At 43.1% G+C, this 17,422-nt stretch overlaps 1 protein-coding gene across 1 annotated transcript; it reads left to right on the forward strand.

Annotated features, from left to right (window-relative positions):
- Window positions 1–8,175: 8,175 nt before the first annotated feature.
- On the forward strand, window positions 8,176–16,513 carry HLX (H2.0 like homeobox). The gene is made up of 4 exons (XM_015831918.1): window positions 8,176–8,722; window positions 10,685–10,864; window positions 11,748–11,932; window positions 16,091–16,513. The coding sequence occupies exons 1-4, from the start codon at window positions 8,176–8,178 to the stop codon at window positions 16,511–16,513; spliced, it is 1,335 nt and encodes a 444-aa protein (XP_015687404.1).
- The last annotated feature ends 909 nt before the right edge of the window (window positions 16,514–17,422 follow it).

Consider the following 17,422-nt stretch of genomic DNA (forward strand, 5'->3'; position numbering starts at 1 on the left):
GAATGGGAGTATTAATCATCCCGCGAGCCTTCTCCCAGCTGCCCCTCTGCAGCTAGGCCTAGACTACCGCTCCCATCATCCTCAGCCCCTTCTGAAAGCCTCTTTCCTTGCAGAAAAGGAACCGGCCAAGTTGGGCACGGCTCACAACCGCCTCCCTCTCGCTCTTGCACCTTCTCCTCCGCCTCTCGCCTAGCGGCTCCTTGCAGAAGATCTCGGCGCCGGAGACTCGGTTCGACGCGGCGGCAGTGAATCGGCTCCCTGGCCTTTATTTTCACAGCGCTAAGATGCAGGGGCGGCTTGGCGTCACCCTCGCGATTTGCCTTGCGAGATAAAGTTGCACAAATATTGGAAAGGGAAATGCTCCGACTCGTAAGAAAGCCCCCCCCCCCATTTCTCTCTCTCTCCAGCCTCTCTCTCTCTCTCTCTCCGGAAGAAAGAAAGATTTCTGCTGGTTCTAAATTCCTCAAGCGCTTCTATTTTGGGCGCCCAATGTGGCAGGCGCATCCGCTCATTTAAGCCGCCTCGGAGCCGATTGAAAACAGGAGATGACCCCAGGCCCGACCAAAGCCGGGCCCTTCCTGCCCTGATCGGCTTCTTCGCGTCAGGCGGGGCCGAGGCGCACCTCCTTCGGAGCGCAGCGCAGTTTCCTAGGCTTGTAGCCGGCGGGGGGCTGGAAGGAGTCAGAGCTTTTTTTCTCCCACTCTGGGTGGGGCGGATTGCGTGGACTCGCCGTTGCGGTTCTCCCTCTTTGCAGGGCCTGGCGCGGGGATCCGGCCCGCGGGGAACCCGCCGTCCTGAAATAAGGGAGGGCGTGGGGCGAAGTCTGCTTTAGCCGCTTTTATTATCAGAGTGAAAAAAAAAATCTTGATCCAAGTGGCTAGTTCATTCTTAGTTTAAAGCAAGCAAATAAACACCTTGTTCATGGAAGCTGCTTGTGAACAGGGCCCACTTTTTGGAAACATACGGGCTCCAAAAAGTCCTGTCGCTTCTGACAAAGAACGTCGGAATATAGCTAAAAGCCCGCGGAAGAAGCTGTTGAAGTGATCTGCAGTCTTTCGCTTGTTCAATAACCAGCTGGGGTGGTCAAAAAGGTCAAGATGGCGGCCACGAAGCTGCGATCGTCTCTCTCTCACACTCACCTGCAAGCATTTGGTGTATATATATATTATTATTATTATATTATTAAATCCCAAGCTATTCAACTTTTATGCTGCATAATTCCTTGGTCTGCTTCCAAGTTCATTAGATGACCTGACTTGTTGGAATCTTGTCCATTTTCTCATCTGTCAGATTAACCAAGATAGTATTGCAGTAGAACATTTGGTGCTGTTTCAGCCTTGATTTGATGACCTTCCTAACCCTGATTTAATCTAGGGAAGATGTTACCTGGACCTCACCAGTCATGATCTCTTCCTCAACTTTTTCCCCTCCCTGAGACCCTTGGACATCTCTTATCCCCTGTTGGCTGGGGATAGTGAGAAATATAGTCCACCAGCCTTTATTTATCAACTTTATATAGCCAAGCATCTCACCAAAAGCTACTATGGTGCATAAAAGTAGATAAAACGGCCAATATAAAAACAAGAGATAAAAATATTAAAAACCACAGTAATAAATATCATAAAAATAAAAAATACATATCATTGATGAAGGGAGGATAAAAATCCTCTTCAGCAATGGAGCCTCCTAGACAAGTCTTGGGGTTCCCTGGGAGACCCAGTCCTGATAACATAACCAGATTTTGAGAGCCTTTCAGATTATCAACATCCTAACATCTTTAGACTTCCTAACTTGGTAAGAGCTGTGTGAATGTCTCTAAGATTTGATTAAGTACACACACCAAAAATAGATGCTTCCCCAGTGTGGTCTTCCAATTAGGAGAACGTAGAGGAATCTCCGAGATCTGAAGGCCAGATGCTGTCGTGGCCTGCTTGTGAACTTCCTAGACATTAATGTGCTGGACTGCTATAAGAAGCAAAACCTCCCAAAGGAGATGGGCCTTCATGCTGATCCAAAAGGGCAATCAATATATATGAATGAGATTTGAGAGGTGAAATTTGCTGGACTGTCTTACGGTCACCACACACCAGGCAGATCCACTGCAGTGATGTGACTGAAGGGGAGCAAACTACAAGGAAGATATTAAACAGTGATGCCTCGTGATCTTGCTGAAGGGAAATGTATCTCTTGTGCCAAAAAAGCAAACAAGTCAACATCAAAAGCAAATTGTCTCTTCTCTGCTAAATGCCAGAATTTGATCAGGCAATTTGCTTCTCCGCTACAGTCATTCATGTCATAACAATTACAGTCTTGATTCACAACCACAAAACCACCAATTGCATTTATTTATTACATTTCTACTCCGCCCTTTCCTTCAATTTACTCAAGCAAAACGACATAGTTTCTCCTCTTTTGTAAGTGCTGAGTACCACGCCTAGGAATGGGTTTTAAGTGTGTCTGAAACAAAAATAGCAGAAAAGTGATTGGGATTTATTTAAAAACTCAATGCTTGGCAGGAATTTTGGCTTCCAATAGGACAACTAAATGGCTTTTGAAAATTCAGATTGCTGAAAGAGAATCCTCAGGAGAAAAGCAGAAGATTTTTATGTTCACACCAACAATAAATTTCTGTATTCAACATATGCTCAATGGCACATATTCCTTAATGCTTAGAATATGTTCTGCCTTAGCTAGAATTTTGCATTTGGTATCTGTTAGTTTGTTTTGGGGGAGCAATCATACGAAATTCCAAGTTTTGGTGTTGCCACTTCTCATCTAGAGATTTAGAGGTGTTTAATTCCAAGGTGATGCATACTGTACTATTTGCTTGGATAGTGAACAAAATCTGAGGATCAGAAAGATTTCCAGCAGGGAAAAGGAAATCCCTGTGTCCTTCATATGTGCATATGTGTTGCTTCTAAAAAAATTATAAGCTCTCTTCTCAGTCAGATGCAGAGGCTAAACAATTTTAGATATCAAAAAGAAAGCTTTACTAGATTCAGTGGAATATATTACTAACAAAGCTATCAGATGTCTAGGAACAAGCACAACTGAACCCAGTTGGAATATCTTTTCAGAATATAGTTGCCTAGATTGTCCATGAGTTGCCTAGATTGTCCATCACTTTTAAATTTTGTATTGTATTGTATTATTGTTTTTAAACTGGCTGTAAGCCGCCCTGAGTCCTCCGGGAGAAGGGCGGGGTATAAATTTAATAAAACTAAACTAAACTAAACTAATCAAGTTTTTTACTTTTATCAGTAGGCAGTCGAGATTCTTCTGAATGATCCCAACTTGATCTCTTTTGTTTATCTTCATCCAAGGACCAGAGAAACATTCTTGATGCACATGAAAATTTTATTTAACTGAAGTGACAGCAGATGGAAGCAACGTTCATAAATTTGCTATGAAAATTAATGAAAAATGAGATATGTATGCTTCCAAAACTTTTGGTAGAGAATTCCAGAAGTTTAATTATGCACCATGTGAGAAAGGAAAAATGTCTCCTATCATATAATGTTGGAGAAAAATTTTTCAATGGGAGAATGTTGGCATTCTGGAGAAAAGAGGTGGATTGCAGTAATGCAGTAATTGTGAGCTGTAAGAGTCCACTGAGATTTTTTTTTTTTAAACTGCATCTAGTTTCACCCCACAAAGAATTTCCTGGGTAACAATCCCTTGCTGTCCCGTAAGACATGAGGCCCATCCTTAGGTCTAACTCATTATTGTAACTTATTTGGGAGAGGACTTCCTACAGGTTATTTTTAGATATCCTTAAAAATGTAAATGCTGAGCTGATGGAGACTCCCCCCCCACCTTCCTGTATTTCTTTCTTTCTGAGGGTTCCTTATCCAGAAATGCTCTGGCTCCCCCTCCTGCTCCTCATAATGCAAGCTGGACAGTTGCAAATCACTTTCCCTGACAAGAAAATGATCTTAAAAACCATTCAAAGGGGAAACCAGTGGCCGAGGAGTGAAGGATCTGTTCTGGCTAGTGGGGAGGAGACAAGAGGATAGTTTTGTCTGGCAAGCTAGAATGTGGAATCCATTTTGAAAAAAAGGAGAAGCAAAACTTTATTTTCAATCCTACCTTTTCAGAGGGCATTTAATTTCGCCTGTTTGGGTGGCAAGACTCCTTCCAGACAAAACAACAATATCAATCCACACCAAGCAGATTAATTACTGCTGAAAGTAATTAAGCAGCTACCTACTTGACTTTCTTTTCTATGTATGTTATTTCCCTTGGAAATTGACATCTCAAAATTCACTCTTTTCTTAGATAGATACTCCTGCTAACATTGCTCCTCTCAGAAAGAATGATGTCGCCCATTTGGCACCTCTGGGAAAGCCCCTCTCGGTTGAAAAAGAGCTGTGAAGGAGAAGCTGGGGCAAGCCTGGCAGTGCACAGTTGGACATATAGTACTGGCCTGTTCAGAAAGTTGGTGGGTGGCTCCTGTCACCCAGGCACCTCAAAAAGCCGTTTTTAAAAAAATAGGTAATAGTTATACTTCTGTGGATGTAATTATAAATAAAATCCACCTGTTGCTTATAGGGTCTGCTTTGAAATAATTGTTTTGAAATCATTGTGGAAAAAGCATATGTTGAATTTGCTCTTAAAACTGAAACTTCTGGACATTTTTCTGCCATCTGGACCAGAAGGAAATATCCCTGGCTTCATGGCTATCTACTTTTGTAGTAAATAGAGCCGGGCTTTAATAACTTTGCTCAAACTCCTTGAAATCTATGCCTTTTTTGAAGGCGAGGCTAGCTAATTCAGCAAGGGCTGTCTTTCAGATTCCTAGAAAAACATCATAGTGTACGTTGATAAATCATTTTCTTTATTATGTTTATGTCCAAACTTGGGAAGATGGATTTTTGCTTTTTCTCTCTCCCAGAACAAGTTTTTTTTTAGCATATTCCCTCTGCCACTGTCAGTTTAACTCTTTGGAAAAAAGGCAGAAGTCACAACGGCAATCCTTTCCCTCTGCCAACAAATTTATTGAACAGAGATGTTCAAAGTCACCAGAAGCTGAGCTAAAGTGAGCGGGAAGGAGATTTTTGTTTCCACTCTTCTTTCCAGAAAAAGTGAATATGTATTGTACAATAATTATTCTGGGACCTGAAGTTTCACCCAATATTTGTAGGATCACATTCAGAGAGTTATCCAGTTTATAACATGTGCCAGTATGAAAATAACAAGTTGATTTTTATGATGTCGCAAGGATGGCTGAAGCAGGGTTTTTTTCCTAGTAACTGTTGCAAAGTGGAAAATGAAATAAAATTGATGGCTTCCTTTCCATAATTCTGGACAGGACATTAGGCATAATTGTGAAAAGAGTTTAATGGCATGGAAAACTGATCTACATATCTTTCCTCCAAAATGTTCTTCGAGGAATTAAATGGGAATTTCCGTGAAGATTTGTGCCCCTGCAGTTGCAAGCCTTAAACAACTGTAAGGTTGACTTGATAAAGCATGACAGTAGCCAAAACAAAATTATGATGAATTTTATAGCAATCCCACCACTATCAAACTGGGAATGATTTTAAGAGTAGGAAATGGTTTTTTTTCCAGTTCTGAACATTCCTTGTGGATTTTTGAAAGGGTTGGTTTCACTCTGCCTTGTGGATTCCCTGAAGAAGCCCACTTCAGTAACTAATGTGTTTTCTTCTCTGCTGTTCAAGCAATTCTCTTTATGTAAAATCTGTTAGGATTAGAGGGGCTGATAAAGATTGCAAAACAAAGCACAGTCATTTAACTGCTAATTGTGAAGGGCAGTTAAATCTCTTTGATGTTCTTAAAGAAAGTCATAGAACATTTGATATAGGGATAGTTCGATATAGCAAACACAGAATGTTTGGACTTTTTAAAAATGCCTGATGACTAGGCAAGGCTTGTTTTATGTTTGTTATTCTATATGCTGAATATAAAATATTTTATTTGAATAATTTATTTATTTATTTATTTATTTATTTCCACCTGGTCTTTAAGGCATTTATTTGCACAAATCTTGTTGAAATTAACAAGCAGAAGTAGCATGTTCATATTTAGAAATATGACTTGGATATCTAGTTATGAGACCACTGCCATACTCCCATAAAGTTTTATGTATAATTATGTGGACTGTATATATGTTTACTTGTTTTCTATCATGTTCTCATCATATGCCAAATAAATAATAAAATTTAGAAATGATAAATGTGGGAAAGGGCAAAAATTACGAATATTTCTGTCTTCATCGTCCACACATATAGTCCTGGACTGTAAGATTTCAAACTGATTTTTAAAGTAAATGTGTAATAAAAATAATTTTATTATTAACTTAGATTTGACACTGTCTCCAGTTTAGAGAAGCACCCTGTTTTCCTAGTATTTCTATCTGTGCAACCAATTCTGCCTCTGTATGAGGCAATATTCCTGTTTGATGAGAATCTGGACTAAAAATGTTTTAAAGGAGAAATAGGTTTTGCAGGGAGAAAGATCTAAAACTAGAAGACAATAATTTAGACTAACTGTACAAAATTGTGCAAACTTTGTGTTGCAGAGAATATTAATGGGAGGAAAGCAGGCTTATACTCCTGAAGTATTGAATTGGCATTAAGAAAGGCATGTTTCCTTTGAAGCTGTGTGCTGTCCTTCAAGTTCCTTTTATTTGAATGGGCAAAAGGATTAGCACTGATTACTTTTCTGATCCAGGGGCTCCAACCGAGGGTGGATCACCATCTAAAATATAAATGTTATAGCTCTGAGCTTCATTACATGATTTCAAGCACCTTGGCCCTCATGGGATTTATTTCTAAGGGAATCTAGTTTTTCTTGCTGATTTTTATCACAATTCCCTTGCACTTGTTTCTGTGATCAGATTCCAGAAATCTTTCACTTTTGAAAAAGAAGTCCGGATCCAGGGGACTTATTTGTGCTATCTTTGTATGCTCAGGCCTTGTTGCCATCCATTTACATATTTCGAAATAAAACAATCAGGGATGTGTAGTTTGCACCGGCCTACGGGAATTGCCTTTCGAAACTGCCTAGCCACAGATCCGGCGAGCTCACTGCGGTGCACTTTATCCACCGAAATAGCAACTTGATCCTTCAGCAGCGACCCACGGAAGTTTCGAGCACTAGTCGGTCCCAGCCTACCTGCCTATATCAGAGAAGGAAAGGAGCTTCGTACGAAAGATTTATCCTTCCCACACCTCAGACCTTCCATATTCAGGAATGGAGGGGAATGACACCGCCTCGTTTTTTTTTTAAAAAAACTCTTCTACTCCATTATAAAGGACTTGGTAATTCATTTGGAAAGGCAATGCCCACTCTTTGCATCGCCCGCGAGGTCTCCTTCCGAAAAAGGCCCCGAAGAGAAGCCTAAGCGCTGCCTCCTTCTGGTTCTGAAGCTCAAATGGGACGGATCGTGGAGAGTAAAAGCAGCTGCACGCTCCGAATCGGGCATATCTACACCACTTCCTTGGACAGAGAGAGCCGGCGAGAACAATTAGCAAGAACCCTGCAGTTTCGAGGACGACCCGGTTCAGGGAACGGAGAGCCCCCCAAAAGCCGATTTTTGCTGGGTCGGGAACCGTCACCAACTTTTGAGGGCAAGGCGGAGGCGTGACTTGCTGCTCCCCTTTCTTCCTTCCTTCCTTTCTCGGCCGTCCCTCTGCCGCTCTGGATTGGCCGCTTCCTGTCCAATCAAGCCCCAGAAGAATTTTTCTTTTTTCTTTTCCTCCGCGGTAGAAAAAAAAAGAGAGAGAATCTGGGAAGCTGATTTTGCTGAAGGGTCGTGGGCGGGTGGATACTTTTCGTTCCCCCCCTCTTCCTTTTTTCAGAGAGGGGGGGTTTCTGGTGTGTGTGTGTGTGTGTGTGTTTGTGTGTTTGGATGTGAGTGCGCGCGAGGTATTTTTTGGGGGGTTGTTATTATTTTGTTTGTCGCGCCTGACTTTCGCAGCGCGTGGCTGGAGCTCTGCGTGGCCTCGTTTCGCCTCCCACGATGCGGCCAGGCCAAGAGACATTTTGGCGTTGAGCTCTCCAGGCTGACCAGGGTAAAGGAGGCAATTAACTGCTCGCTGTTTTGCTGGCGGGCTGCGGGTCAGTCGGAGCACGCAGTTACTGAGCACGCAGTGGGTCCATCTGGCCAGTGAAGGAGCCGAGACCAGAGCGAGTGGCCGCCGGATCGGCAGGATGTACACTGCCGGACTCGCACCCTTTTATGCTTCCAACTTCAGTCTGTGGTCGGCGGCATATTGTACCCCGGCGGGCCCCGGCGCTGGCGGCTGTTTCTCCTTGGATCCTTCGGGGCTCAAGAAACCGTCTTTCTGCATCGCGGACATCTTACACGCTGCCGCAGGAGAAATCTCTGTTGAGGGCCTGCCCGGAGGAACCTCGGCCAATCTGGCCTCCCATTTAGGTGGAATCCATGCCCATGCACAGTACCACGGCGCCGCTTCCCCGCTCAGACCGACACCCATGGTGGCCCCGGACACTTCAGTCGCCTTCGCCACGCGGCTGTCACCTCTCTCGGCTCCCTACCACACCTCTCATCCTCAGCACCAGCGCTCTCCCACAGGGGGCTCCGGCGGAGGTGCACGAACCCCGGGCGGAGGGCAAAGCCGCCAGACCCACCCTGGCTCTGCAGCCGCCCCCTCTAGCAAAGACTTGAAATTTGGGATTGATCGCATTTTGTCTGCCGAGTTCGACCCGAAACTGAAGGAGAGCAACACTCTGAGAGGTTAGCTTTTTTTGCTTTCTCCTCCCTTCTGGAGAACTGAAATTGTTTTGTTAAACTGTACGTGGACCTTTTGTGTGTTTGTGTGTGTGTGTGTGTGTGTGTGTATGTGTATGTGTATGATGAATTTGAGCATAATAGGCTCTTCCGGTTCTTGCAGGGTCCTTTCACGGCCCTTTAGAATGGTCCCTACTGTCTTTTTATTTGAAGGCGGATTATATGTAATCTTCCCAGTTCAACTGGAAGATCAACCCTGTGTGGTCCTGCTATGAAGTTGGGGAGCCTCACTTACAACCTACAGGAAGGGTGGGTTGAAATGGGGAAAAGAGTTTATAGAAGGACCCGTTTTGCTAATTTTCTTTCAGTTATTAATGCCCAAACATTTAGATTGGGTCGGAAAGATTGAAAAAGCAAATCTCCGACTCTAATCAAGTGTAACTTGTAAAATCAGCCCTTTCCAGAATTGGGGGAAGGAACCCAACACAGCTCTGCTGCAGCTGCGGCTGTGGTGTTTCTGTTGTTGCTCAATGGAACAAACAGTTGAGCAATTGGATTGTTTAAAGATTCAGAAATCTTTGGAAGAAATTCAGGCCAGAGTCTCCTTCCAGAAAGTATTTACTTGGAAGTAAGTCTCATTGATTTGGACACCTCAGTTGTAAACTAGTTGAGTGGCTTTTCTTCTTAGGGTCACAGGGTATCTGAATTGTCGGATCAAATAGACCTATTTTCTGACCCCCAAAATTGGGAATAAGTCCTCTTTGAGATAAATGGGGTTTATTTCTGAGTAAGCATTTGTAGCTTTACACTGCCCACCTGTGAATGTATTAATCTGGGTTTTGGAGACGGGAGCAACCAACCTTCTCCGTGAACAAAGTCACCCCATTATCTGCATTATCCCAGATAATTATTTGGACCATATTTATCACCCAAAGGAAAATGATATCTGATTGCACTTAATGTTAAATATCCTCATGGATTATGAGAAATGCAAATTGCCCAAAAAAGCTTTATTTTCCAGGAAATAGACAGACAGATAGGATAGCTGTGATTTCATTGTAAGGTCACATCAAAGCTGCAAAAGAAACTGAGTTTGAATTTTTGGGGTGGATGGCCTAAGCTCCCAAATGGTGAAAGCTGATCTCTTGGACTGAAGCCTATTGGCCCAACCCATTGCTGAGCCTGGAGATCATTTTTATCTATCAGATAAATCAATCTGTTGGTCCCTTTTCAAGCAAATTTAGACGGGTTCAATTGAAGAATGTGCTGAATCAAGCAAGGGAGAATGGTCTAAAGGCCTGTCATAAATGTGAATTGCCATTTTACTTTCAGTGTGGCTACTTCACATTTGTAAAAACTAAGAAAAGCAGCTTGGACTCTTTGTAGAAATATCTTTGGCTGCCCTCTCTGAAATAATGCAGGATTTGAGCCCTTCAATCTTGCTTTGTTTTTCCACTTCCCTCCATTATCCTTGGAGTGGGAAGGGTTACCAAAAACAGATCAACAGCACTGCAGTACAAATGGCTGGCTACATTAACTAGGAAATGTAACTAGGGAGAAAATGCTCCTATAAGTTATGTCCACCCCCATTCCTCTGACATGTGGCATCTAAGGCCAAAAGAGGCACCTGAGAGGTTGCTGGAGAAGTTCTTTCCTGGTTTGGGCCTACCCTATCAAGATAGGGGTGATTTCAGCCTGCTTTGAATGGAATTGGACTTGGTTTTGATCTTGGATGAGGAGCACATGCTATGAGCCTCACAGTGGCATTTGTGCACAGAGGAGTTTGTCAGTTTCAGGTCTGTTAAGGGCCTCCAAACTTTTGAAGGTGGCCTTGGAGTGCCCCCCAGTTCCCTACAGGCCACCAGGGCTTGCCACCAGTGGGCTATGGCCGAGGTATATAGAGGGGGTTGGGACCTGCACCATTCTGCTCATCTTGTAACAGAGCTCTCCTTGTTCCTATGCCCACAGATCTGACCTCTTTATTAACCGCCAGCCGCCCAAGCGGGGTTCATATCCCCACCTTACAGCCTCCGTCGGGCCAGTTCTTCACGTCTCTAGAACCCATTAACGAGACTTCTGGGGTCCTGGGACACTTAAACACAACCCCAAGGAATTCCGTTCAGCACCAGTTTCAAGACACTTTTCCAGGTATAAAAACTCATCCTGGGCACGGATCAATCCCTCTCTGCCACTCTCAAAGTGAGAGTGAACCTGGTTACCTTCCAATTTTCCCATCATCCCTAGACAATGTGGCAGTTTTCCTGGCCAGAATTTAGTCCTTTGGAAGGCACCCAAGTAAGGAAAGTAGATTAATTTTTTTCAAGGGTTGCTTTCTTACCCACTTTTTCTCTCGAACTAAGGATCATTGAAGTAAGCCTATGGAAGGCTTAGCACTTTGCAATTAGGATTCCTCAGCACTGGATCCTAAGCTTCGTTATTCGTTTCAGCAGAGCTTACTTCCACGCAAACGGATCCTGGTTATGGATGGCCCCTTTGACACTCAACCTTAATCACAGATGTGAAAAAAGGAGCTAACGAAGGACTCTGTTTCTTTGTCCCTGACTTAATTAATAGTCCCTCTCGGGGCTATTAATATGGAAGGCTCGCGTTTTTAACGTGGCTAAGAACTCTAGCAACATCTGGAAAGCCGAGGGTAAGGGCGCTGACTTTTAAGGAGAATCAGACCCGGGAACCCTTAGAGGGATGTTAAATAGACTAGCGACCCAGCAGCATAAGACGATCCAAAGAAAGAAGGAATTATAGGGGCGGGCTGCCGCGTTATTTCAGGCGCAGCAGCGGCAGCACAGGGTTGTTGTTTTTTTTGCAACCACTGAAAGACAAGATTGGTGATCCTTGACTATAGGGACGGAGCTATTCTTAGCAGCCGGCTTCTACTGGAGTTTCTTGGGAAGTTAGCCCCCCTTGGACGCGCCTTCCCTGCAAGCGGGGGCGGCGGGGATTCGACTGTTATCCGCTCATGATCAGCCCCTTAAACGCCTGTCTCTTCCTCTTCTTTTGTTCAACCCTCCAGGTCCGTATGCGGTGCTTACGAAAGACACGCTGCCTCAGACCTACAAACGGAAACGCTCGTGGTCTCGGGCGGTTTTTTCTAATCTCCAAAGAAAAGGATTGGAGAAACGCTTCGAGATCCAGAAATATGTCACCAAACCGGACAGAAAACAATTGGCCGCCATGTTAGGGCTCACAGATGCTCAAGTAAGCATTTTTTTTTTTTTTTGAAATTAAAAACTCCTTTTGACTAATTTATCTGTAGCCCCATTGAGCATTTAGCTGTGATTCTGCTGGGACGTCTAGGTATTATAAATCCCATTCTTCCACAGGCTGTTTTTTTTGTTGAAGTTTAGATGCTATTTGTTTAAAGCAAAGGAAATCTGTCCCCTTAGCAAAAAAAAAAATAAAGCCCACATACCCCTATATTTAATAGGTAGCAAATAGACTCACCCATTTTACCTTTCATGTGCAACACCCACACCATAAGTGTCTTGTGGTATCCTGATTTCTTACCCACTGGGCAAACAAATGTTTCCAGAGGAGGAACTTATCCCACACAGTAGCTCTACAGTAATATCTTACTGAAAGTGTTTTCATTATTCCTCAGCTTATTCCAAATAATTTCCACCGGTGGGATACACACAATAACCTCACTGCCATAGCATTATTTCAGTTAGGTGGACAGAACACATGGAGCAGACATCAGGCCACATTTGTACAACACAAGTCATAAACATAAAAACAGACAAACAAATTTAATCAAATGTAGCAGGTTAATGGTGTTATGCAACTGCAGCCCCTAAGATTTTGGGTGAAGATTCGCGGGTGAATTCAGTTAGCAATGCTTGAATTCAGGAAAGTGGATATAAAATGGAGTTCTTATATACCTGTTAATATCCTTCTTAGTATTTGTCCATATTCAGAGAAGTTAAAATGCTGCCTTCCAAATTTGTCATCTAACCCATCTGCACGCTCTTCCTGAACAGAGTGTATGTTTGCGCAACAGCCTTAACCACACCAGTTACAAATCAAGCAACTATTAGCCAACATGTTAAACCTAATTTTAACCTTGATTAGATTTTGTGTCTGAAAATGTGTACATGATGGAATGTTGCATAACTTAACTACTTTACGGTTCAGTATATTGAGGAACCAAAAATATAGATCAATTAAATGGGCTGTTAAACTGGGTAGATCTTGTTTGTAGAAGGTGGTTTAAGTGGACAGTGTTTTATGCCTGGGAGAGGCGCCTGCAGGGCAGAAAAGAACAACTCAATCGCCCCTCCTCCCCAACCTCTGGGTGCAACATAAGCAATTTGTTTCTACATGGCTTCGTCCTGAGTAAGACAAGGCAATAAATAACATGTCTAGTGGGACCATAAATTAGGACCAAGATTGATCTGTCATTACAGCCAAAGTGTTTATTTTGGCTGCTAGCGGGAAATGCTAGCAAGAAAGGACAACTGGCCAAGAGGAAACCAAAAATAGGGACAACTGCCATTGACTCCAGCCTAATCCTATGGAATTGAGTCCACAGTTCAATCCTGAGCTTCATATATTCTCTCCTATTGAGATGGTGGGAGAAATTGGACAAATGCACATGTTTCTCTCCCCCCACTCCAGCATACTAGGTTTGATTTTCCATCACTGTGGGTAAGAAGGTTTCCTTATTTTCTTCACATTCATTCACAAATACCATTTCTGAGTGAGTGTGAGCTAAATTTTATAAGCTGGGAAGTCTGTCTTTTGAGACAGGAAGGAAAAGTTCCAGGCACTTTTTCTAACTAATGCGAAAACTGTAGGAAAATGCAAATACTATTCTCTTGGCAGCCTTCTGGATTCAAAGGAAGTTCCTTGTTCAGCGAATAGAAGATGATAAGTCTTATTATACAAGCCTTGATTTATCATCCAGATTCTATCATATCACAGATATGGGAAACCTGTGAACATGTAGAAATGGCTGTGGATATTGGAGGTTCCTATAAAGAAAAGGTGAGACAGGGGTGGAAAACGTTCTTGACACTAGAATAATATTTAATGGAATAATATATAATTATAGAAAATGTTCTATAGGTTTTACTTATTTTAGTATCTTTTCTTTGGACACACAAACATATTGTCCCTATTTGTAAAAAAAAACTATGTCTGGGAAAGCAGGCTTACTCTTTTAATTTTCCTGAGCTCATTTGAATTGTTTAATTGTGCAATACTACAAATGGTTTCTGAGAAGTAATTTCCATTTTCACTGGATTTTCTCCATGGTAAATAGATATTGCCTTAACCTATTTCTTTGAAAACCAAGTTGACAACTTTAACCTGATCTCTCCATTTGTTTTGGAATCAGTGTTAATATTAGTTACCAAGCTACATATGCCCATGTACCATCAAGATGGCCTCTCTTAGAATCATTATCAACGACAACTTTTTGTATTAACAAACAAACAAATAAAAAAATGTAATGATAGAAGCGACTGGACAGTTATAAAGGCAGATTCATAACCAATATCAATGTTATTTTAAATATTTAAATATCTTTTAATAAGTTTTTTTAAAAAAAACCCTACATTTTTTAAAAACGTAGGTATAAATGGGATAAGCTGTTATTGGCATAATAATATATCCCCACCCCTCTAGCTGACATATACTTGGTCCTCCTGTTGAAAATTGAAAGGAATTCCAGCCACTGGAGTAAAATCAGGCTGAGGCACCTTCCCTGCTAGTTTCCAGCATTAAAAAGCCTGGGCTATTTGATTAACATTCCAGCCTTAATCACCTATAGACCACCCAGATCTTAACAAGCAAAAAATGGAATGAAAGAACTAAAAAATGAAAGGGGACTTTGTAATTTTAATGTCTATAATGTAGAGGGACAAATTAAATGCAGAGTTGTACAAATTAAAGAATTTATGTAATTTTGCTGTACAGTACTAAATATGGTAGAGAAGCAGCCGGAGAGCAGAGGAAGACCTGATTCTTCTGTCTCTAAGCTTTTAGCAAGTCAATTTTGTTAGGAAGTGAAAATCTAAACCAGTGATACTTTGCCTGTGAATATTTCTGCATGAAGAGGCTGGGCTCATTTTTAGAAACAGCAGGATTAAGAATTTGTGAAGTATTTATGATGGCAAGAGAAAACCTGGGAGTTCAGCAATTTCACTCCCCCCCATACGTGATTTTTAAAAGAAAATCCAAGGCATTTTCCTTTTCCTCTCTTCTGCCTTTTTTGTCCATTAATATCACTGACCTCGATAATGTCAGTGGAAGGAAGCCAAAGTAATGAATTAGCACTTCAGATTCAGATTTACCCAATCCCCTTTATTATCTTGCATGAAAAAGAGGAGGCATGCACCCACCTTTAAATCCTGAGTCAAATTTTGGAACCCACCTCCTTCTGTGAACAATTGTGTGGCTAGTGTTTTAAGAGGACCCAGCAAAGCGAGCCCATCCTCCAGATTTTGTCTGGAAGTAAAGGGGCAGAGGAATGGGTGACACTCTGCTCAGATAGCATAAACACTTGGAGCCATTGTTGTTGTGGTGCTTTCAGCTAGTCTTGACTTCTGGTAGCTACCTGGACACATCCTTTTTAGGGGTTTTTGGCAAGACTGTGGGAAGTGATTTGCCATTGTCTCTTTCCTAGACAGAGAGAGGGACTGGCTCAAGATCACCCAGCTCTCTTTGTTCTAGCCTGGTGCCTTAACCACTAGTCAAACTTACTGAACCCTAAGGTTAGATTCCCCAAATACCCAGACAATTGTGAACTGCTTCTCTCCCTACCAAAAACATCAACAGCGGTCTCCTCCTCCTCCTCCCACTCCGAAACAGCACCCTCCATCCTTGAAGTGATGTAAGGCCTGTGCTCAAAACACTCTTACCTGGGGCCAACAATGGTTGGATGACTAATGAGAAAACGGCCCTAAATTTTCATTTTAAAAATGAGAATTAACCTCATAAAGACATGATCCTTCCAAATTACTGTATTATTTCTGTATCCAGGAGGACTAGAACATTCCAGTCTACTTTATTTTTAAAATTATCGCAGACCAGGGAGAGGAACTTATTTACAAAATGGAGAAATGCCAGTCTAGTCCTAGCTAATTTTGAGCCACTCCTCTCTTCTGTATTTGTCGCCCCCCTCAACCCTTTGCTTTGTGCTCTCCACCCATACATCCTTTTGCTATCATATTGATGTATTTATTCTTGTGTTCCTTTATCGTACTTTAGCGTTCTATTGTTTTACTTCTGTTTACACGGCTTTCATTTTTCTTCCTTTTGATTATTGTAAGCCGCCTAAGAGTAGCCTCGCGGCGAAATAGGCCGGTAAATAAATTGAACAAAGAATAAATACATCAATAAATTTGCCTGCAGGTGAAAGTGTGGTTCCAGAACCGGCGCATGAAGTGGCGACACTCCAAAGAGGCGCAGGCGCAGAAAGACAAAGAGAAGGAGCCGGCGGAGAAAGTGGCTGCAGCCGGAGCGGGTCTGGGGCCCGGGCCAGCAGGCGAAGGTGAGCTCGAGCGCAGCCCGAGCCGCTCGGAAGGCGACAGTGACAGCAGCGAGGCAGAATCCCTGGATCTGGAGCTCGGCAGCGACGCGGAACGGACTGAGCCGGGAGCTGCCCCCGATCAGGCCGGGCAGCGGCACATCTCGGAGCTGCACCCACCCGCCGGTTTGGAGACCGCTGCTCACTCCGAGCCGCCACCGCCGCCTCCCCCTCTCCCAGGCCTGGAGCAAGGCCGAGAGCCTTTGCGGTGCCCCGAGTCTTCGTTTTGTCTGCGGGACTCTCCGTGATGACCTCCCTTCAGCCAGGCTCCGAGGGGTCAGCCTGACAGAGGCCTCTGGATGCGGGATATACTAACTCCTAGTTGTGGGCAGAGCGCTCCAGAATGGGTTCCGGGGGGAATTGACTTTGGACAGCGGGTGGAGCCGGGCTGCCTTTGGAATCAGGGCCCTGTCTCTGTATGGAGGGTGCGGGGCCCCTCCCCAAAAGACGTGGGGCAGCCCAGAGATGCCCCAGACAGCGCACCCTGAACGGGTCCACTCAGGTAGGCCGGGAGGGAATTCGAGGAGCTTAGCAAAGGCCAAGGAAAAAGTCGAGCTTTGCAGCCCTGGAGCCTCCTCTGGCTCCCTCGCCCCGTTTGCGGCAAGAAGTAGCCCTGCCCGTGGCAAATGGTTGCTTGAAAAACGAGGCTTGGAGAACCAACAGACTTGGATGAAGATGGAGAAAAGTAGATTGTAAATAAAGAGTTTCTTACCATTTAACGGGTATTTTTGTTCATGGCAAAAAAGTAGTCTGGTTGCCTTAATGGTCTGGCAGCTGAGTTGCTGATTCCACCCTAGCATCCATTCCTCTTCTCCCTAAATCTCCCAAATTCTGTGTCTCCCATAGGATGGTATGTAATAAGTACTTTGAAGAAAGGGCAGGCAAAGTTTGTTCCAAACTTTTTTTCTGAAGTAAGAAATCCAAAGTTGTAGTATAGGAAAGCAACCCTTTGAGGGATTTTAAATTTCCCTATTTATTAAAAAGCAAGGGATCTCATATTGGGCTCTGCATTTAATTTCTTTAGTTAAAATGAATGGCTTGATGATAAGCAGACGGCACTTAAAAACAATCCACTAAATAAAATTTGGAGGTGAATCCTTCAATCTGCCCTAAAGGTAGAATACCAACACATAGAGGAAAATGCAGATTAATTTAAT

Source organism: Protobothrops mucrosquamatus, unplaced genomic scaffold (genome assembly GCF_001527695.2).
Source record: "Protobothrops mucrosquamatus isolate PMUCROS unplaced genomic scaffold, P.Mucros_1.0 scaffold_289, whole genome shotgun sequence".
NCBI lineage: Eukaryota > Metazoa > Chordata > Lepidosauria > Squamata > Viperidae > Protobothrops > Protobothrops mucrosquamatus.